The 23,380-nt window shown below is 41.0% G+C and overlaps 1 protein-coding gene across 4 annotated transcripts; it reads left to right on the top strand.

Moving 5' to 3' along the window:
- Window positions 1-126: 126 nt before the first annotated feature.
- tmem168a (transmembrane protein 168a) lies at window positions 127-17,835 on the top strand. Of its 4 annotated transcripts, none has more exons than XM_034673917.1 (6): window positions 127-236; window positions 1,374-2,210; window positions 2,405-2,680; window positions 4,833-4,975; window positions 11,831-12,108; window positions 16,252-17,835. In XM_034673917.1, the coding sequence occupies exons 2-6, from the start codon at window positions 1,380-1,382 to the stop codon at window positions 16,800-16,802; spliced, it is 2,079 nt and encodes a 692-aa protein (XP_034529808.1). In that variant the 5' UTR covers window positions 127-236; window positions 1,374-1,379; the 3' UTR covers window positions 16,803-17,835. The 4 variants fall into 4 exon arrangements, with proteins under 4 accessions (XP_034529808.1, XP_034529806.1, XP_034529805.1 ...); XM_034673915.1 differs by having other exon boundaries at window positions 129-236; window positions 1,255-2,210; XM_034673914.1 differs by having other exon boundaries at window positions 209-391; window positions 1,255-2,210.
- Window positions 17,836-23,380: the final 5,545 nt, after the last annotated feature.

The raw sequence follows: 23,380 nt of genomic DNA on the forward strand, positions 1-23,380 counted from the left end.
AAATGAAGGAATTCTATAAACTTGAATCACTGGCCGCTACATACTTCGCCAAGTCCACTCTATTTTTCTTTCTTTATAACCGACGATAAGTGTCTTTTCTTTCTTTGTTCATTTGTTGTTTCGGTAAATTCGCTGAACACCACCCTAAAAAGCGAAGTGTTGTGTATTTTGACACTCGCGAGATACCGTACTGAGGAACCCGGAAGCGTAGATGCCGTCATCCCAATAAATAACATGTAAGCAACATTTTAATATTGAAGACATGAGCTGCTGCTTAGTTTAGCATGACTTACCCTTGAGATTTTTTGCAAGAGGTGTTAGTTGTGTCTTTTCGGTTGAGGAGACTGCATTGAAATGTGAACGAAAAGACATCGAAAAGTCAGCAGAGACTGTAAGTAAGCAAACTTTCCGGGTGCAGTGCCACATCGTCACAACACAGTACAGCTACATACCAACAGAGCCTGTAGAAATGTTGGCGACACATTTAATACGTTTAGTTCGACTGTTATGCTGCTTATAACTATGAAATAATCACACCGAGTTTCTTAGTGTGTTCGGAAAATACTGTGGCGTTTACTTTTTATCTATCTAGTTAGACGGTTTTACCATTAAAAGGGTAAAAATGGATAAATAACTAATAGAGACCACGGATACAACCCACATTTGTATCTATTATTATGGACAAAGCTTGCCACTTAATACCTGCCTATGTTGCGGGTCAAATTGACCCTTTTTAAAGTCTATTTTAGGTAATATATGCCCTCCAAACCAGCTAAAAGCAGCATAAAAATCTGGGCAACATGTGACAGAAGATGATTCATGTTAATTTATCAATATCACTTCATAAAAAATCACAAATATCAAAATGTAAAATAAAATAAACAAAAATGTATGTCATGTAAAACTGTTGTATTTATATTCAGGGCTTTCCAATATACATTAAAACAAGTTTTAACCTTCATTTTAATGGCAAACAAGTGATTTCTCCTCATTGGACCATGATCTGTGAGAATTAAAGAACACCAATGGACTAAATCTTGATTTAAATGGTTAGTAATGGAGTTAAAAATTAGATTTTAAAAAATGTGTATTGGGATTTTTGGGGGTTGAATATGCCCCGGGTCAAATTGACCCAGGAACATTATTGCTGTTCCAGAGAAACTAACATAACAGGAGGGCTAAGTATTTATTTCATCTATATAAACTGTAAAATCTTCAGTATTTATCTAACACGGCTTTTTGGATGTTACCCAGGGGCTGATTCTGGAAACTGTAACCAAGAGGCGGTGTCCTCCATTTCCAAACTCTCAAATGTAAATATTAAAAGTTGACTCACAGAGTCTTCATCTGCATTTGGATCTCTACTTTTCAAGTTAACCATGGCTCAGGAGGAAGAGGAAGAGCTGACAGTCGATGGACCAAAGGAGGTGGACATGTTTACATCAGTGCGTTGCCTGGGCTACCTGTCCAGCATCAACCTCCTTGTGGCGGTATGCGTCGGCATGTACGTACGCTGGGAGGTGACGGATGAGCCAATGATCCTGGTCATCTTCATCCTGGGTCTCTTCGTCCTGGGGATAGCAAGCATCCTGCATTACTACTTTGCCATGGAGAAAGCCAGCCTCAGCTTGTTCCATTTGTGGTTTGGCTTTTTGATCGGCCTTCTTTGCTTCCTCAACAGCCCTGCCTTGGACTCAAATGTCAAGGAACTGGTTGCCAACTATCTCCTCTTAGCCAGTGTAATCATGAAAACAGTATGGGCTTTTACTGAGCGAATATGCAGCTCGGTTCGATACAAACCCATGATGCTAACATCAGCTGAGTTCCTGGAGCTCCTAGGATTTGGCATTGCCAGTACTATGATGCATCTTGAAAAATCAGTGGCCATAATAGGCTTGGTAGTGGCCTTGGGGGCTCTCATTGTGGACCTGAGGATGAAATCTCTCCTGGCTTTACCCAACCTGGTCAGTTTTGCTTTGGTTACATCCCTGGTGTTTTTTCAAGCCTTGAATATCACAGCCAACCCGTATGCTTTGGGATGCTACCTGGGCAGGCTGCTGTGTGAGCCCGTGTTGGATGTCTACTTCAGTGGGCTGGGTTCCAGTGAGCGTTGGATACCAATGCTCTCCATGGGGAAGGTGTGGAGGAGGCTGTCCCTGCTTCCTCTCTGCCTGATGGAGCTGACCTTCTTTGTCATGGCTGCCTTAAAGGTACACCCTGCAATTTTGGGAACTTGTTTAAAATTGACAATTCCATTATGTGGGTCATTAAGGCATCTTTGAGACTCCCAAATACAGTCATTTGTTATAATTTGTATTTAAAATAGTGTTAAATTATATTTGTACTGCATGGTTTCACAATTACAAGGTTGTGTTCACAAACTCTTTTCCCTTGCCTTACATAGCTTGGCCACTTGGAGCTGTGGTATCTGGTGATCCCAGGCTTCTGCTTGTTTGGCATTTTCTGGTCCATCTGCCACATTATCCTGCTCATCACAATATGGGGCTTCCACACCAAACTGAATGAGTGTCAGAAGGCCTGGAGGGCTCAGCGGTCCGGCAGCCGGAGCCTCAACCAAGTCATGGCCTCGAGGGGAATCCGGCACTTCTGCCTGATTTCGGAACGCCTGGTGTTCTTCAGTATGCTGTCGACGGTCGTACTGGGAGCTGTGTCCTGGCAGGTACGAAACAAAAGCAGAGTTTACTATTACAATCACGTCATATCAGGATTTTAAGCCTTTCACAGAAAACTTTTTAAGTTAAGGACATGCTCAAATTGTTCTCTTAAAGCTTTCAGTGTCATGACAAAGCCTGAATAAACATCATTCATCCATGTTACACACTCTGAACGGTGTGTCGTTTGTAGTTGCTCCCCAAGCTAAGACACTTCTGCTCTCATGCGAAACCAATTTAATTAGCTCTTTAATATCCCTATCTACTTGCATAAGGAGCAGCAATAACTTATTTAGCCTTATTAGACATTTACCTTGTAAGGCTCTCATGGGCCTGAGTTTTAATTTGAGATTGGCACACTGTTGATGCCACTTCCAAATTTGAGAGTGAAAGTTGAAGCTGTTTGCACTGTGGTATGAGGAAGTCAGTATTCTGCTTTCTCTGTGTGATTCATCATGTCTTCTTTCCTTGTGCTTTGAAAATACAGCCATTCACTAAAATCCACATAAATCTCAAGCACACACACAAAACAGCTGTGACACACTTGCAATCTGCAGCATCTAAGACAGTCTTTATGAATATGAAGGTCATGGTGTGTGATGTTCATTTGAGGCACAATTCAATTCAATTAAAATAGGACACCCACTTAAATTCCACTTTACATCTTTCTTTTAAAAATGACAGGAAATGCATTTTAACCAATGAATAAATAGTAGGGTTGCAAAATTCCTGGAATTTTCAAAGCTGGAAACTTTCTATGGGAATAAATGTGAATACATCAGGAATTTACTAAATTGAAGGTTGGCTCTTAATAGGGAACTTAAATATAGTTGGGGAAAATATATTTTAGCATAATCCTGACTAAAACAACCAGATTTCATGCAAGTACAGTTGAATATCTATGCTATTCTTCAATCACATGCACATAGCACACTGCTTAATGCAGGGCTATTGAGACCACGCCACCCCTACATGCACTGTGCATTCCTCCATCACATGCACAGATGATTTCTAGAATCCTGCAGAGGCTAGGCTTTAGAAGCTTGAGGGAAGATGCTTTTTTATTTTCATGTTGAATGGGACTTCTTTGGAGGGAGAGGGACTCCTTTAATTTAACATTTTGAATAGGACTTTGTTGGGATTGCATTTTTGTTAATTTTTGAATGGGTTTGATCGGGGGGGCATAAACATCTTTATGCCCTCAATTCCCATTAATTCCTATTAATTCCCATAATTCCAATGGAAAGTTTCCAATTTGGAACATTTCCAAAATTCCCCAGCTTAACTTCCCATGGAAATTAACATGAAACTTTCCAGAAATTTTCCACCCCTTTGCAACCCTAATAAATAGTAACTTTGTGAATTGTACAGAAATTGCTTCATTAATTGTCAGTCTTCTGCAAAGGCAGATCTGCTCATAAGCATCCTTATACTGGCCTACAGCAAATCGATTCTCAATCTGTGACAGCCACTTCTAGATTTCATTATATTGTAAAGCCCTCCTCTATACTATATTAGGACTCCTCTGCTTTTAGTACTAGATATATTCAGGCACTGGAGAATCTTTTCTTATCACGTAAGGAGTAGACATCGTCATAAAAGTTCATTGAATGAGTGCATCATATTTTTTTAACTCAGGTATACCCTGGGCGGTTCAATACTTTCTGCAAACTCAAGTGCGGTTTCACTTGAGTTTGCAGGTATTGATTAGTAATCTCAGATACATCACAGAGCTGTGAAATCAAAGCAGATTTTTGAGTATTGCATTACACACCATCAGTGACTCAAAACTAAAGATTTACTTTGCTCTGTAGCTTTATGTCACTACATGCTGTTCTGTGTTTGTGTGTGGATGTTAGTGTTTGTACAAGACTATAATTTTGTATAGCTTAGTTAACATTCAAGCTTTAAAATCCAGAGAGAGTAATCTTTTTGGTGCACAGAGACGCATAGTTTTTGCAACAAACTCAATGAAACACATATAAATCAGAGGCATTTATACAAATGAATAACATGTATTCTGCTGTCATATACTATCATGTTTGTCTTTCCATAATACTGTGTCAGCCCACTGTTTTACATAAGTGTCACACCACTAGTTTAACGTGTAATGCTTCAGTGTGGAATGAAAGTGACTCTGATCCTTTTACCTTCTTGCAGCCCGGCAACGGTCTCTTTCTGAGTGCCCTGCTGGTGGTGCTGCCTCTGGAGTCCCTGACACACGGCTTGTTCCACGAGTTGGGCAGCTGCCTGGGGGGAACCTGTGTAGGATACGCCCTCGTCATACCAACAGCTTATTGCAGGTACTGAAAAAAGACGAGACACAAGGATATGAAGTTCCAGACAGACTTTCTAGGACAAATTTGCACAGATTCAGTAACAATTTGCATAAAAAAGTTGTGACTTAAGCACACAGCCTTAGGGAGGATGCATTGGATGTGATGCTGTAATAGGAAACTTTAACATATAGAAGAAGAAAACAAAGGAAAGCAGGGATAAACTGTTGGCCTTAGGGAAACAAAATGCTGACCATGTAATTATAAAACCTGGGGTTCATGTATGTATATAGGTAGGAACTATTGATGAAAACATGGCACTATTTTCCCCCCTTTTCCAGTAGAAAGAAAAAAATACAAATTTCTATCAACTATGGACACAACTAAGAAGTTTAAGCTTAAAGATTAATTTAGGAAAGTTGTGAAATATGCTTTTAACTTGGAGCCCCAAGTGCAGTCCTTTCCACTGTCCATCCCATAATCTATCCATCTACCGTTTGTTTGTTCTGTTTTTGCAAACCCAAATACTTCCCTGATTCCAAAAAATGTTAGGGCCCATTGTAAAATGTTGATGAAAATCGATTTAGCTGGCTTGCATAATTTAATCCCTGTATTTAATTGACACTGAAATACTGCAAAGATATGGTATCAGATGTTGAACTTGAAAATGTGTATTGTTACATGGCTAATTATAGCTTTGATGCCAGCAAATAGATTAGTCATTTCACATTAATACTCCTCATCTTTAAATAAGCATGACTTTGGGTATGTCAGTTTCCAGTATACCTAATATCATGCAAATATTCAGAGAATCTGATGAAATCTTTGGATAAAAGGGGCAGGGCCCAACACCGATAGTGCATGGTCGTGATCTTTGAGGCACTCATGTCGCACTGCATTAAAAAAAGACATGACTCTGTAGTGGAAATCACTGCATGGGCTCAAAATCACTTGCAAATACCATTGTCTTTGAACACAGCTCATCGCTGCATCCCCAAATGCAGGTTAAAATCATAGATCTGTGACGTCACCCATCTCTTTCTAAAGAGCTGTTTTGAGGCCAATTATCGGCGGCAGCCATATTGCTGCTCTCGAGCCAGTGTGACATAAAGAGGCGGAGTTTGAGCCTCCTAGCAACAGCTACAGTGTTCCCGCAGTCAGCTGTGCCTCTCATTGGACTCGTAATCTCAATATCTTCGAAATTGCCGCGTTAGAAGAGAAATTCACCCCCCTCACAGTGTGTGCCAATCGAGAAATGAGCTATCCAGACGACACTCGTCTTTTGTAACAGGCTGTAAACATGTTTATTCCTGCTGCAAAGATCAGCTTTTTTAAATTGGTGTGTATGTGGTTTCCAGTACTTCTGGAACCAGCCTCAAGCGGATCTTCAAAGAACTGCAGTTTTTAGCACTTCCGCATTGGACTCATATTTTTAGACCGGAGGTTGCCACTTGGTTAATACTGAACCATCTATAGAGTACTCAATAAATAAATAAGATCTAGATAACCTGGTGATTTCTTGGACCTGTGCCCATTTAAGATAGATGAAAGTTGAAAACTTTGGTTTAATGAATCAAAATTACATTTTTTTTGGAAATCATGGACACTGTGTCCTGCACTCTAAAAAGGAGTCCAGTTGCTGATCTACAGTCCGAACTTTTCAATCATTGAAAACATTTGGTACATCATGAAAAAAATAAAAAAGAACAAAGGAGACCCTGAACTGTTGAGAATCTTAAATCCAATGTCAGGCATGAATGGGACAGCATTTCATTTTCAAAACCCCAGAAGCTGGTCGGCTCTGTGCCCAAACATTTACAGAGTGTTGTTAAAAGAAGAGGTGATGCAACACAATGGTAAAACATGTTCCTGTCCCAACTTTTTGAAATTTGAATAAGCATAACTTTTTCATACACACATAACATATTTCAGTTTCAATATTTGATATGTTGTCTTTGCACTATTATTAATGAAATATAGGATTCAAGTGTTTTACAAACTCTCTGAATCTGTTTTTAGTGACATTTCACACAGTGTCACAATTTAAAAAAACTTGATGATGGAAGTATTTCAATTTCTAGATTAATTCCTCTGTCAGCACCACCATAAATTGGCTAAATAAGGAATCAGGAAATCTTCTAGTAGTTTATGCAGCTCCACAGCTTTTTACCTGCCAGTTATATACCTGACTGTGTTTGGCAGTCCATTCATAATACCTTATTATTATGTATTCAGTTAATCACAGTACAGACAGCCGCAATACACACCTCATTTACACATATAAACATCCTGGACCAACTCTGCCCCTCGTCAAAGCCTCCTTGGCATCCCAGGCACTAGTAAATATGATCACTCATTCCAACTCCCTCCTCAGTTAACACAAAACCAACTGGATAAATAGGCCAATAACTATGCATAAACATGCTGCTAATGTTTTGGCCCTTAAGGGATCATTCCTTTCCTCCCTCCGCAGCATACTAAGTTGTTCAACTGGAGCAGTTAGCCATTAGCTCCTACTTCTGCTGCCTCTCCTCACACCCTTTCAGTCAGCCAATTTCTTTTTTATTTTAATGCAGAAGTTAGTTTTGATGTTGCTAACACGTTTTCCCCATGAGTTATACATTAGTTTTTCCATCTTCAGGAGCCCCTCTGAGGTTTTGAAACTCTGCTTTTTGAAGATTTCAGGCTTTCAAATATATACATGCTCATTTTCTGTATATTGAACCTTTAAGGTGATGCATTCAGAGAAGCTGCCAGCTCTACTTGAGTTTAACTCTCCTGGTGATTACTGAATGCAAGCCCATGTCCTGTGTGGAGCTGTTGACATTCTGCATGCGAGGCTGTATGTGTAGGGTCCAGAGGGAAGACTGAGAGCATGATGAGAATGCAGCAGTGTATAATCGGCTGGTTGATGGCTGCAGATCATGTTTTCACAATGACGAGAACTCCACAGGGAGATTAGAGCGATTGGCGTGAGAAGAGGAGGCACACAGGGTAAAACGGGGAGAGAGGAGGAAAAACACAAGGAGAGGTCTGAGATTGTAAATAGTCAAAAGTGGAAAGGGACAAACATAACCTAAGATGGAGGGGGAATTATAAAAAGAAGGGAAGCAGACTTTAAGCTCTGAGAGAACTGTGGAGAGAAGGACAGGGTTTTTCTTTTTTTTTTTTATAGAGATGAAAGAGAGAGTGTAACAGGGGAGGATGTGGTGTGAATCTCAAACTGCAAGATTTCACAATCCTGTAGCGGTGAGATCTGAAAAAGATCAGATTGGTTTAGTTGAGCCTTGCAAAGGTTGCAGCATGTCAGAGGAGGATATCTTTATTGTAGACTTTTTCTTGAAGAATATAGTTGGGTTTTTTTTTACTTCAAGATATGAAGTCTACTTCTACAAAAGAATATAAAATGGAAAGTAAACTCAGAACGAAAAGGGCATACATAAGAAATATAGACATGTCACAGTACAATATGAGGTTCTGAGCAAAAGTGTTTCCAATGCTAAAACAAAACAATTATTAAAATGTCTTTTTAAAAAACAATTACATAAAAATATAGATGAAAATGTTTCCCTAAAAGAAAATAACTTAAAAAATGATAGAATGCAGGAAAGCAATTAAAAAACAGGTTCTCGAGATAGGACGAAAACCGAAATGTGCCCAAGGGACTAAATCAGTCCAAAGACTAAAACACAGTGACTCTGTTAAAACAGCAGTTCCACAGTTCAGTTACCTCACAAGGTGATGTAATGGTCAAAAAGACTTCCATGTGGGTGTTGCCATGTAGCTCTTCCGCTTTAGCTTCCTCAGCCTTTTGTAACTCCCCACGCCATCCTTCCACTCCTCCTCACTAAAACCGCTTTACTTAGCTTGTAGCAGGCATTGGACCCAGCCTTTCTGCCTCTCAGTCCTGTCTGACCATACCCGCTTCACTTCCACCCTGTCATTCCAGACGTCCATCCCCTCTAGTGTGCTTCACCAGCCTTCTCTAGCTGCTTTTCTCTCACCTGTCTCAATTAAAACTTTCAAAACACTGAATTGGCCAATCCAGCTATGTGAGGTGTGTGGCCTACATAACCGCAACTGTTTCTCATTTCCTTGATCTTGATCCTCAGTCCAACAAATAATGGCCCAATCCCAATTTCCATTCTGAAGCCTCACAGACTTTAATGACAACAGGTGTGCAGTAAATGCTGGAGTCTTGAGGGGCTGAAAGGGTAAGAAAAATGGAATTGGACACTCTATCATGACATCAAACAATATGTAGCATTGAATAATAATAAGAAGGCAAAAAGTACACCACCAGAATGTATTGTTTATCTTGGGATACACTGTGTTCCAGCCTTAGATCACATTTACAGACCGAATGTATCACTGCGGTTCGTTGAAGGCCGTCCCATTCCAAAGGCTTCTCCAAATGCAGCCAACAAATGTGTCCTGCTATTCCCAGGCCATGGAGGATGTATCGAGTTTATCCTTCGCGTCCTAACAAATCCCATGATTCTTTGCTCGCCAATTCAAGCAAAGTGGAAGACTTTCAAACGGCTGAATAACACATTTTCAAACAACATTTTTGCCTGACTCGTTTGGGTTGGTCCTTCAAAGGCTGCAGCCCCTGGATTGAGACACAGTTAATGTGAAGACCATGCTTGCCTACAGTGTTAATTTCGTTAACGAAATTATGATGATAAATGTTCGGCAACGACAAATTTTTTCATGACAAAAACGAGACTATGACGAGCTTAAGTATATCACTGATTTTGTTGATGAGACGAAAACATTAGTGGCCGGGGACCTCTGTTTAATATTTGATGTTTGCCGTTTTTGCCGCTATTACCGTAAATAGCTCAGCTTCTACAGCCTGATTAAATACAGTTTGGTGATACATCAGACACCTTCAGTTGCCTAGTTGTAGGCTGTCTCAATAAACACAAAGGTCGGTTTTAATCCCCACGTCTGCAGATTTGAAGATCTAGTGCATGATTTTTATTTTTCATGGAAAAGTGCTAGCGCTAGTTAGCATAGCCACATAGCTTCATGTTCGTCGCTGTGTACCAAGGCACACGTCGACATACTGACAAATAAAACGACAAGAAACACTAAATCTGTGACCAATCGTTCAGAAAGGTCCTGCTGCAGGCGCCTCTCCGTCAGGATCAGATTCTGGATCAAATTCAGAGGGTTGAAGTAACGCGGGTCTGTGAGCAGCCGTGTATATTCAGCCAACATGTAAACATTAGATCAACGTGTTGGATAGCCGAGGCCACATCCACTTCCTGAGGGGGCGTGGTCAGAGAGCTCATTCTCATTTAAAGGCACAGGCACAGAAAACAGCCTGTTCTGAGCAGGGCTGAAAAAGAGGGGTTTACAGGCATACCAAAATCTGATTTCAGAGTGTTTTTTTGAGCAATAAACTTTAAAGACATGTTTTGGGTACCTCTTAGACTAATATATTTTGATGAAAAAGAGCATAATATGTCACCTTTAAGATATTACACAAGCATCCATCTATCCATCCATTATCTTGACCGCTTATCCCGTCAGGGGTCACGGGGGGGCTGGAGCCTATCCCAGCTGGCTGCGGGCGGAAGGCAGAGTACACCCTGGACAGGTCGCCAACCTATCACAGGGCTATTACACAAGCAAAAGTGTTAAAGGAGTGTTGACGATTTTAACACTTGGTATAACCATGTTACCAATATCTTATCGGCTACATGAATTATTTAAAGAATGAAGCTGTTTTGGCAAAAATCAAAGACTAAAATGTTTTGAGTTTTCGTCAACGTAAACTATAAGGGGTGAAAAGACTTAAATGTGACTAAAACTAACAGGCATTTTCTTTTAAAGACTAAGACTAAATCGAAAACAGCTGCCAAAATTAACACTGCCTGCTTAGTTTTATTGCTTCAAACTTTATACAATTCTGTTTTAACATACAAAAAACGATCACATCAGTAAAGGCCTAGGAAATCATGTCCTTCACCTCATTCATCACAATGAACTCTGGGTAAATCCTGTATGATAGCCTGCAGAAATGTGGACTCATGGGAGCTGCATTATTCAGGGTTGTAAAGATTGCATCTGAGCTTTTACGTGGTTCATTATCTGACAGTCGAACAGCTCTACACTCACTCACACAAACACACACATACAGGTAACACACCTTCAAGCCGGTGAGTGCTGGGATTTGGAATTGGGCCAGTGTTCACAGCAAATCCACACCGATCAAGACAAATAAACCGTATTTACATATATGTAAAAACCGATCAAGTTGAAACTCAATAACTAATACAAGCATTCAATAAAACTGCATGAATAATTTGATGGCAGAATTATGCAGATGCCTGTAAGATAGAAAGATGACTTTGCTATCAGCTGGTCCATGAATAACACTCTGTCCAGACATAGATGTATGAATAAATCGGCCACATGCATCCACATACACTTTCTAATATCTCTTGCCCTCAGCTGTCTTTAACCTCCCTCCTCACCCACATCCCTCATCACCCTGCTCCCTCCTCCTCTCTAACCCCTTCCTGCTTTTGTATTTTCTTACTCTGCTTTCATTCTTGCCTCCCTTCACACCCCTCGAGGCTAATGTCATTTCCGTCAGCACTGATCCACCACTCCTACTGCTTCCGTATCCCTCTCCCCATCTCCTCTCATCCTCTGCTCTCTGTCTCCCCACTGATGCAGACAGATACCTCATCCCTCTGTGTCAAACTATCAACTTCTCACTCATTCATCTCTCGTTTGCCTGTGCCCCAGACTCCCTGCCTCTGACAAGCCACCTAACTTGAGGCTCCCTCAGGGTGGGGGGAAAAAAAAGGATTAACATCCAGATTTTCTCACAAAATTGTCTCCTTATTTCTCTCTTCCGCCCAGCCCTGATGGTCAACCCACCCTCCTACCACCTGAGCATGTCCAGCAGCTGAACCTGCGCTCCACAGGAATGCTGAACAACGTGCAGCGCCTCTTTTCACACCACATGATCCAAACATTTGGCTGCGACTATTCTACCAGTGGTTACACACTGGAGGCCTTGCTGACGAAGCTGCGGAGCTTCCTGGAGCTGCGAACAGAAGACGGGCCCCGCCATGACACCTATCTGGTTTTCTACAGTGGACACACACACAAAGGCACGGGGGCATGGGCTCTGACAGGTGAGACCCATACAAACATTTAGCTCTGTGATAAACACTCAGACCTTGCAATTCAACCCCACTCATTCATAATATTTCTTTGGAAGCATTAACGATGCAACCTTGAAACAACCAGTTGTTTTCATGCTTATTCCAAATGTCCCTGATAGTTGTCGTTGGACTCCAACACCACCATCTGCTTTCCATTCAAGTTAACCTTAGTGGGCTTTTCTTTTGGCATTTATACTTAATTAAAAACCCTGTTTTGATTAAATGTGGGACACAGTGTAACATGTGAATAGAAGCAGAATGTGATGGTGTAGCTAAAGTTGGACATAATTAGCTGTGAGATGTTCCAACATATGGTTTCTTTAAGCATGTCACAATATACACTTTTGTTGCCGCTGTCCAAACGTTTTTTTTCTGAGTGTTATTGCTAGCATCAAATTCAAAAGACATGAATGACCGTTTCAACGTTTGATATGTTGTCTTTGTGCCACGTTAATTTAAATATGGGGTTCAATGTTTCAATTTACATTTCTCAGAGGGTACCAACTTTTTGGAAAAAGGGGGTGTAAAATAAGAAAAGAACATCAACACTGACCACCACTCACCCAAAAAACATACTGCTTTGACTAAACATAAAAGGTCCTTTTTTTTCTGATTGGTGAGTTGGAGCGTGTTAGGTCTGCATAACAGACTGCTGCTCTAATGAGAAGAGTGTTTGAGAGGAAGCAGATCTGATGGAGACTGTGGAAGCCTATAGAAGTCAAAGCGATGTATAGAAGGAGAGAAGTGGAAAGGAGAAGGAGAGAGAGAGGGATAGAAGAGGAGAGAAGAGAACAAGAAAGAGGAGAGAGAGCAAGAGAGAGGAGAGACGAGGAGAGAAGAGGAGAGAGGAGAACAGGAGAGAGGAGAGAACAGAATGGGAGAGAGGAGAGGACATGGGGAGGGAAGAGAACAGAGGACATGAGCAGAGAACAGAACAGAACTGGAGAGAAGAGAGGAGAGAAGAGAACAGAAGAGAAGAGAAGAAAACAGGAGAGGAGAGAAGAGAATAGGAGAAGAGAACAGTGGAGAGAGAAGACGATAACACAGGAGGAGAGGAGAGAAGAGAACATGAGAGATGAGAGGAGGAGAGAAGAGAATGGGAGAGAGGAGAGAACATGGGGAGGGAAGAGAATAGAGGATATGAGCACAGAACAGGAGAGAGGAGAGAACAGTAGAAAGGAGAGGAGAGAAGGGGAGAGAACAGAGGACATGAGAAGAGAACAGAGGACACGAGGAGGGAAGAGGAGAGAACAGGAGAGAACAGAGGACATGAGAAGAGAACAGAGGACACAAGGAGGAAAGAGAACAGAGGAGAACAGGAGAGAGGAGAGGGGGAGATGAGAGGAGAAGAGGACAGAGGAGAAGAAAAGGGAAAAACATACTAGCCTATACTAAAAAGGTGTATGGCAGAGACATTTAAATTGAAGAAGACAAAAGTGAACACAGTTTGAGTGATAGTTCAAGACTTCACAACATCTCTACCACATGTTGTGGTTTATTTTGCTGTAACGACCTTCTCACTGTTCATTATTCTAAACAGGATCTTTGTTCAGATGGGTAAAACATTGTCATAGTAATAAGTGTAGGGATTTACTGTTTGAACCTTTCATGTTAGGAGGACTTCAATGTATGAAAGAAGATAAGCATGGTTACTTTAACCTCCACATAGAACTCATAGGGTCTATTTTAAGCTTCAAAGGCTGTTGCATTCTTCACAACAACCTTTTTATCTATAAAAGTGCTCCTTTAGGATGCTGGCAGTCAAACAGCTGCCTCAAGAGAAAGCTGTTTGTGGAGACATCAAAAAGATACTTGTAGAGTTCAATCATCACAATGAACAGCCAGTTAGATATCAGGAAGTTGGACATCAGTTATGTCTCTTCAAACGGTCACGAAACAAAACGTTAAAGTAGTGTTTTGTGAGGCTGCAATAGGTGGAAACTGAATTTGCATAACACTCTTATTTCTGTTTTTCATTTCCTTCTTCTTTGTCAATCAGAGTGAAATTTACTCAGGTTAGAGGAATAAGCCGAAGAAGTTCAAATTGCTGTGAAGGACTTCCCGTCTTCGGTTTTGAGAGAGAAGACTGTGTGAAAGTTGCAGACACATTCTGCTGTGACACAATCCCTCAACACAAAATGAGAATCCCAGCAGGTTAACACTGTGTCAGCTCCGGCTCTACTGTTCAGAGATTACTTGACACGTTATCTCTGCTCGCTGCTGCAAACAAGAGGGGGAAAAAAATCATAGTGGAAAAGATAATCACGTCCTGGTGTCACATTTCTGAAGGGATGTTTAGACTCTGTGTTCACTGGATAATTGTACAGATTTTGCAAAAGTGGGAACAGAGACAAGAATTCAAACCATATTTCACCCTGATTTCCGCAGTTATAAAGACTTTATGTTGCTATATTCTCTGGAACTGTAGTATCTTGTTTTTACTTTGCTGATCACACAGTGGATAGACACTCAGGATTGCCTCATTATTGAATCCAGTGCAGCCAAATTAGATACTATCAGTGGTGGACAAAGTACACAGCTTCATTACTTAAGTCAAAGTATAGATACTCTAGGTTAAATATTACTCCAATACAAGTGAAAGTTGCTCTGTCAGATTATTACTTGAGTTAAAATACTTAAGTACTTGCTTTTAAAAACACTTAAGTATTCAAAGTACTTCTTAAAAAAAATCTCAAAACGTTGTATTTTCAAAAAGCATGAGTGCAGTCAAGAATACATAGTAGTACATTCTGTTACATTATGTTTATCTAGAAACCATTACTTGAAATCTCTAAAAACTATACCATGGAATAAAAACAGAAACTAAGTTACTCAAAGCACAGACAACTTAGTTTGAAATGTTCATCTGGGAGGAAACAAATGTTACGTAGCTCAACACGCTTTCTCAGGTTGGATAGTGATTTTTTGTATGTTTGGGCAGAGTGGGAAACAGGGTGAACATTTCATATGATACGTATCATTCTTCTTTTCAAAAACCTCTAACACGGGCTGAAGATATGGTCATGGGGTGCTAAGGTGGAGGATTATAGCCATCATTACCAACTCTAAATGAACTGCCTGATCTGAGTGAAATTTGCTCTGTGTTTATTCCACGTTCAACCGTGGAGATGCATGATATACAGGTACAACTAAACCACTGAGACAAACAGAACTACACAAACACAGTTTACTGTCTTAGGGATCAGATTTCAGAAAAGAGAAGAAAATTCATGAGCTGACTTCAAAGATTAAGTAGCGAGTAAATAGAGCATTGATAGAAATGTAGTGGAGTAAAAGTAATGAGTTCACCCAAAAAATAATAATCAAGTAAAGTACAGATACTCAAAAAATGTACTTAAGTACTGTACTCAAGTAAATTTAATTTGTTACTGTCCACCACTGGATACTATGCCAACAAAGATGTAACTCCTGAGACCATCCTTTGACATAAAGATAAATAAGATCTTTGTTTTCATTAGCAGTGCTCGCTCTCTTCACTTTATCTCTTTGTAACTCAACCAGTGCTCCCTCTATTTTGCCCTTAGTAGCTTCAGGTTGAAAATAAGACTGTAGATTCGTCTTTTTCATAAATTCCACCACTTTTCAACCCCATCTCATGTGAAAGTAATGCAGATAGCACAGTTTTAAAGCACTTGATATTAAAAAGTATCACACATCTTGACATCCTTAGAGGTACCACAGCTCTGATCGTTGTATCCTTGATGTTCCATCCCAAAAACAGCCTCTTTGTGCAGTTTGTGTGGTTGTGATGACAGCAGTGAGACAGACGGACAGACAGCAATTGAAAGCTGACAGATTTGATCCTTTCAAATGCTTCTGTGTCTATCAACAGTCATTTGTCCTGTCGAAATGTCCTTGAATGCAACACTGAGCCAAAAGTGGCTCCATGAACACCACTCTGTGTCTGTTAGGGAGTTTGGCGCTGAGACTTTGTTATGTCAGAACACAAAATGTTAATGAATCTGACACACGACGGAGATGCGTGACCTGAACAGTCATTGTCTTCAAAACAGGAGTGAGCACGAAAACACTGATTTGTCAACACGCCCTTACCTCCCTCTTCTCATCTTTTTCTGTTGCCATGTTCTGCAGGAGGGGAGAGCCTCCACCTGGCCCAGCTGCTGGATCTCTGGAAGGAGAAAAACGCCGGCCATTACTCCCGCCTCATCCTCATCCTGGACACAGAGAACTCCCTCCCTTGGGTGAAGGAGATCCGCAGGGTGGAGGGGGTCTATGTCGCCGTGCAGGGTGCCGAGCTGGCCGTCACCAGGGTGGACCCGGAGGCTGGAGACCTCCCTTATCTCGGGGACTTCACCCACGAATGGGTTGAGTTCAACTGCAACCCAGACATCGATACCCAGTGGTCGGAAAAGGGACGGACAGTCACTGCTTTGTATGGGGTTTCAAAACGCTGGAGCGACTACACTCTTCACCTGCCCACAGGGAGTGATGTGGCCAAGCACTGGAAGACCCACTTCCCTAAGGCGACATATCCCATGGTGCACCTCTCCAACTGGTGCTGCGGCCTTAACCTGTTCTGGTTCTGCAGCGTGTGCTTACGCTGCTTCAGGAGGTGTAAACTAGCTTGGTTTCCACCCGCTGTACTGGACACTGGGCTGGGCATCAAACTGGTGCACTCTTAGAAAGAAGAAAGAAGGAAGGAACATTTTGATTTAGTTAATGTGTTTTCACAGGAGGGTACAAGGTGTTTAGGGAGAGGAAAAACAATTGCAGATACTTAGCAGACTGGATTTCCCCTATGAGTGTGGGACCTTTTGTCAAAGAGGCTGTTCGGCCAAAAAATCGATTGGTTTTTTCAAGTAGGACCAAGTGCAAAGACAAAAAATGATTGTATTTATATGTTTATATATTGGGCATGTGTGCTATTATTTTGAACAATTGCATTATCATCTATTGATTCTTTTTCTATTAACCTAGTGCCTTATAAATGGAGTTGGGGGCTATCTGTAACACAAAAAAAAAAAGCCAAATTTCTTATGTAATATATTTCAATATGCATCCTCGCCTTGCCTCTTATTTATATTCCAAGGAGTTAGCGAACACTCTTAACTTACACTGTGGGCAGGGAGCGGGCTCAGTATTTTTTTAAGAGCCTTTTAACAATATCGACAAAATGACTGTTGTGGGGCTGAACTCAGTGGTCTTCTGGGTATGCAGAGTCTTGCCAAAATGCCAGCCTGCCGCTCTAGCCTAGGGATCTTTCCTTATTGAATTCATACAGTTAGGATGCTTTTATTTCTGATCTGAACAAAAAAAAAACACATCCGCTGAAGGACAGCATCGTGCCCCATATGGGTTTGTAATGCAATTATTTCAAGTTAAGGAAGTTCTTTGCTGTACACAAATACAGCACTGTAAAGTTTAATAGCTGTACCCCTGGTCATATTTTGAAGAAGTTACTTGTAATTCAATAAGTGCTATACTTTTTATCATCGTAGCAGCCATAGGAACCTGTATTGTAGATTTTTTTACTTCCTCCTTTATGGGCTCTCCCTCCCACTCAAAACTCTGGATGGACTGTTGCCTTAAAGTTTGTGTTTTACTTTAATGTTTCCGAGAGGTCAAAGTGGCTTTTTTTTTCCCACGTGTATTTCCCCATGTGCCTCGCTTCAGTTATGGCTGAAAATGTCAGATTAAACATGGATAATAACCTGATTGTGTCTGATGTTTTATGGGGAATGTTTGGAGAGAATGCAAGTACATATATGAGTTTGATTAAATGGAAACAGAGGAAGAGAAAATCAATATACCGGTTTAAGAAACGAAGACGAGCTGCCAGGCTCATTTAACATGGCTGGCTGTACAGACACTGAACAAATACAGACTCAGCTCTGTGGAAATGCTAGCAATGCCTGGCAAATATTAGGATTGTGAGCTGAGAGATAAATGAGAAAGTGTGAAAGGGAAACTGAAACAATGCATGACACAGTATCTCTGAGGGATTTGCTCTCAGAGCTTTACCTCAATGCCTGGCTGGACCTATGTCCAAGGGGCTGCAGGGTATTTCAACGGCTGTGGCCTGAAGGGCGCTATTAGGCACGATGCAAGGTTCAGGGAGACCTTGGAAAGATGAAAGCTGACATTAGATGCAACGTTCGATTTCGACTTTCATTTATAACTTGCAACAGAGGGAGCAAAGGAGAAAAATGTCATGAAACCAGAGCAACCTTTCATTACTCTGAGAAGGCTTTTTTTAAGGTACTGTCAAAATCAAACCATACGGGCAGGTATGAGCAATAACGTGAGTATTCACAGAAGCAATTAGTGAAAAGAGGCAAGTATGAATGCTGTCGTGTGTGGGCGTTCTTTTCAGCGCTGTAGCCTGCAAGCTGTTAGAGCTAATGTCAGGGACTCGTGTATATGGCGGGAATCATTTATGAGAATATTAGATTATGGGCCAGATTCATCTCCTAAACTGGATTAGGTAATAAAAGAGTCAGCTGCCTCTGAGGCCCATGTGGATGTGCTGAGTCAGGGCCCAGCACGCACGCACGCACTCACTCGCATCAACACAGACATACGCACAGAAACAAGCACACACACCAATTCTCTGCTGCCTCTTCTTTGCTTCTGTTCCTCCACAGCTGAGACTCGTCTTTGGGTAATTACAGCCTGTCATGGGGCGTTACCTTCTAATACAGGCGAAGTGATGTGCCTGACGCTTGCCTGCAATTTATTTTGGAAAATAAATGTGGTTTTATAACCCAAGTTTAATCTTAGCACAGGGACTGGAGCTGCGAATACATCAGCTGTTTCTGTTTTATTGTTTATTCAAATCCATCTGAAAGCACAGCGGGGGCGGCAATTTCATGTCTGTCTTGAATACAGCTCCAACATAGATATTTGGAGCCAGTTATTTGGCGTTTATTCCTCATTTCTATTCATTGTTACATCAAAAGATGTCTGAACTCGGCAGGAAAGGCTTCTTTGGTAAGTAATAAATATCTTAATCAGTTTAAAGCTAAATTGAGCTCAGTGTTCTACCATTTTTTTTAACCAAAACATACATCCTCCATCAGTTCTCCAACTTTGTTGTACATTTATCTAAAAATGGTAGCCTGTTTGATGTCACTGTCCCCCTTTCTCTCCCTCTCCTGGAACAGAAGGTGTAAAGGGAAGGAGGGATTACAGATTCAGCAGCTTTACTGTTCCAAAATTTTGTGCCCTGCTTTTCAGGAGGCGTGCTTGCGGTGGCTCTCAGTAGGTCCGACATTGAAATGTCAAAGCCATTATCTCAAATTACAAGGGGCCGAGGATGCGTTTAGTGGCTGTTAAAGCGTGCAACACTCCCTACTATGCAGACAATTGTTCGGATGGGGCTGCCAAAAACTGCCTCCTCTCTTTACATAGTACTTTTCCTGAAACCCACATGGTTGTTAAATATCAGAAAGTTTGCATTAGGCTCTGAGATACTGAACCGGGCCCTGCATATGGTGAACTTTCAACCAGGAGGTTGGAAAACAACATTTCACAAATTTCCAAACCTATAACGTACTTCTGAAGTAGGGTTTGAAGAAAGTTTGTTGTCAAAGATTAAATGCCAAGCATAAGTTACCTGCAAGAGCTTTGCCTAGTCCCACCTCCTGGGCTGTGATTGGCTACCAGTAATGCACTATTAATGCTAGGAAAACCAATGAGTCAATTAAAGTTCTAGCTCTTTACGAAGCAGGAATTAAATTCAACCACTTACATCTTTCAGTGGGTGCTGGATAGGGTTGCCAACTGTCCCGTATTAGCCGGGACATCCCGTATATTGGGCTAAATTGGTTTGTTTCATACAGGACCTCAATTGTCCCATATATTAACTATTAACTCTTGTAAATACAGCAGACTGAACTCTACAGATCCTAGATCAGATAAAACGGCAGTGGCAGATCATGTGCCAATCATACCGCCTGTCATCCAATCACAGGCCCCCTCATGCGCTTCAGTTGTATACAGTCCTGCAAAAAAGTGTGGAGAGGATTTTTTCTCTGCTGGCCAGACTCAAGAAACATATGCAACACAGACCTGATCAAAAATGAACTTCAAATATCTGTAAACTCTGACTTGTCATAAGGACATCTCTCTGGCTGTGCAAAAGGACAAAAGACTGCTTGAGTCAGTCAAGAGCAGCAAAAAGGATCCATGGAAAAAGTACATTTGTTGTGTCATACTCCTCTTTTGCATTTAATTTTTCTTTTACCTGTTTTTTGATGTAAAGAGCCAAATTGTGGTTTCTTTGAGGTTTATTCATATGAGGTTACATAATGATACAGTAAGGATTAAAGGGAATATACACACTCTGCATTTCCAGTTGAATCAGAATTTGAATATACGCTGAATTCACACATCATGCTCACACCACCACGGCACCGTGCACCTGTCCCTTATTTAGTAGTGAGAAAGTTGGCAACCCTAGTGCTGGATCTTAATCACACCCTTCATTAGGAGCTTCCTGGTGTGTGTGGATACCTTTGCTTTATTTGCCCTATACCAAACCAAATGTCAACATTAATAAGAAAGCCAACAAGTATCAACCAAACACAGCACACTTGCGCGAACCAATCTTAGCACAGACAAGCAGGATTTGGCAGAGTTGTCTCGGAAAATAAATAATGAAAAAAGCTGTATGGTAAATATGCAGCTTGAGCTACCAGCTGGCTAGCTTAGATTAGCATAAACACCAGAATTGTCTGGTTTTTAATCAAAAGGTTTTTGAACAGTACTTTTACAACTGCCAGGCAACCATGAAGACAGAAGTAAGTGGACCAAGCCAAGACATAGCATACAATAACAGTTAGCCTAGCTAGGGCAGAGCTAGGCTAACTGTTTCTGCTTCATTTTATAAGTGCTAAGGTATGTTAACCCATGCAAACCAAGCAGCAACCTCCAGTCTAAAAATGGCGGTTCTGGGCAAGGGCTATCTCTCCCCAAACACAGGTCAGCAAATACTACTTTTTTGTTCAGTCTTTAGCGTCTCATAAGTTGCACATGTTACATTTATGTCTATTTCAAACAGACAGAGAGTAGAGGAGACAGACCGCAATGTCACCTGGTCCATATATGACTTTTATTAGTCCTGGCCTGCAGACTGCTGACAGGGAGCTTTACAACACTGCACAATGATAAGTACGAAATAAGTATGAAAATGAAAATAGACAGACAGAGAGCACCGACTCTGCAGATACACACCTCACCTGGATGATGAATGCATTTTGAGACTTAAAATGACTTTTTCTGTACAAGCACTCATTTTGAGTGTGCAAGCAATAAATCTCTGATGAAGTGATATCAAAGCAGGAGTTATTACTGTCAGATTTTTTTCTGAAATGTTGTTATTGTGACAGCTCTATCCATGTAGTAATTAACAGATTGAATATGCACTGTTAGCTGAGAAAATAGTATGCATTTTTAATAGCTAATAAAACAATGCTAAATTACGTCTGCGTAGCATTACCTAGTTCTAAGTCATTACAAAGGTAAAGTCCACATGCTCATCACCTGCCCTCAGTCTCTTTTGTCAGGGTTGAATGTGTCCCTCTGACAACACCCTTGGCCCCAGCCTGGCCCCCCAGTAAAATTGGTCTAGAACCACAAATGCCGCTTGAGGCTGGCTCCAGAAGTACTGGAAACCACATACACACCAATTCAAAAAAAACAATCTTTACAGCAGAAATAAACATGTCTACAGCCTGGTTCGAAAAACGATTTTAGTCTGGATAGCTCATTTCTCGTTAGGCACACACTGTACGGGGGGGGGGGGGGGATTTTTTCCAACGCGGCAATTTCTAAGATATTGAGATTACAAGTCTTACAATGAGAGGCAAAGCTGACTTGATTGACAGGCGGGAACACTGCAGCTGTTGGTGAGGAGGCTCAAAGCCCGCCTCTTTACGTCACAATCGCTCAACAGCAGCAATATGGCTGCCGCCGCCGATTGGCCTCCAAACATCGCTTCAGAAACAGATGGGTGACGTCACAGATCCTACGACCATATTTTATACAGTCTATGATGCAAACATACTCCTAATTCAGGGTATGTATCTACTCAACAGAAATCTTGTAAAAATATCTCTTTTGATTTCTCAGTCTTGGTAAGAAGGTAAATAAACATATAGCTGAAATGAAAGACTAGTTTTTATGTCTTTGATACAGGATCAAGCTTTTCAGCAGGAATGTCTTGAACTGAAAGGCTTAAGTTTTGATCCCTTTAACATTCACTGTCCAGATAAGAATATCAGCTCAGAACATATAGATTTTTTAAACTCAAGGCAGAGATGTGAAGAGATTATTCATGGTACGATGATCAAAGTTTCTCTGGGCAAGGATTTACAAGCTTATGTGGGAGGGGGAGCTGGCATGAGGCAGACCTGGTAGCCGCAGTGATTACAGATATATATGTTCTTTTAAATTGAAGGTCAAGATTTTGCACGAGAAATAAATGTTGTTCATCTTGAGGTGGGGTTTTTTATTTGCTGGCATCTTTGCCACCTTGTCTGATTGTCACAAAGGCCCAATGTAAAGCCCTTTACTTTCTTATCTGGGTGCTAAAAGACACATCTAACCATATAACACTAGTGGGAACTGGTCCTTTTCTGACTGTTACATCAGTATGGATTGCTAATTTGAACTCATCCTTAATCAAACTGACGTGCTCTGGATATTGCCTCTTGTAATCAGCCAAATATACTTAGTATGAGCCAGATGATGCCGATACGCTTGATTCAATTAAAAGTGTAAATAGGAGGCTAACAAGACTGTCAGCACTGTGAGATCGGAGGTTTGGTAATTAGCTTTGTTGTCACAGTTGGGTTGAGATGGGACAGGGCTAGGCTGAGCTAGGCGAGTGGAAACAGTTGAGGTTCCTGTTCTGATTTCACTACTGGGAGCTCAGATATCTTAGAAGTGAAGCAAAGCATGGCTCTGCTGCTCAGGGGAAATATCTTTTTATGCCACCTGGGACACGGATGGCTGAGAGTTTTCAAAAGCAATAACATTTTAAAAGCTTTGAAGTTATGTTGAGGATAGTTCTGTACACAGCCTTTTTTTAGTGTTGTTTGTTGAGAGACCTTTGTTTTTGTTGTGTAAGCAAGTCATTTTCTCACATTTGCTCTCTACTTTTGTAATTTTAAGACCTTACTAATAGGGTTTCCACTTTTTCTGTACCAAATAAGAGACGATACTTTGTTTTGAGCTCAGTGCCACAGCAGTGTGGGTA

Source organism: Notolabrus celidotus, chromosome 21 (genome assembly GCF_009762535.1).
Source record: "Notolabrus celidotus isolate fNotCel1 chromosome 21, fNotCel1.pri, whole genome shotgun sequence".
NCBI classification, from domain to species: Eukaryota; Metazoa; Chordata; class Actinopteri; order Labriformes; family Labridae; genus Notolabrus; species Notolabrus celidotus.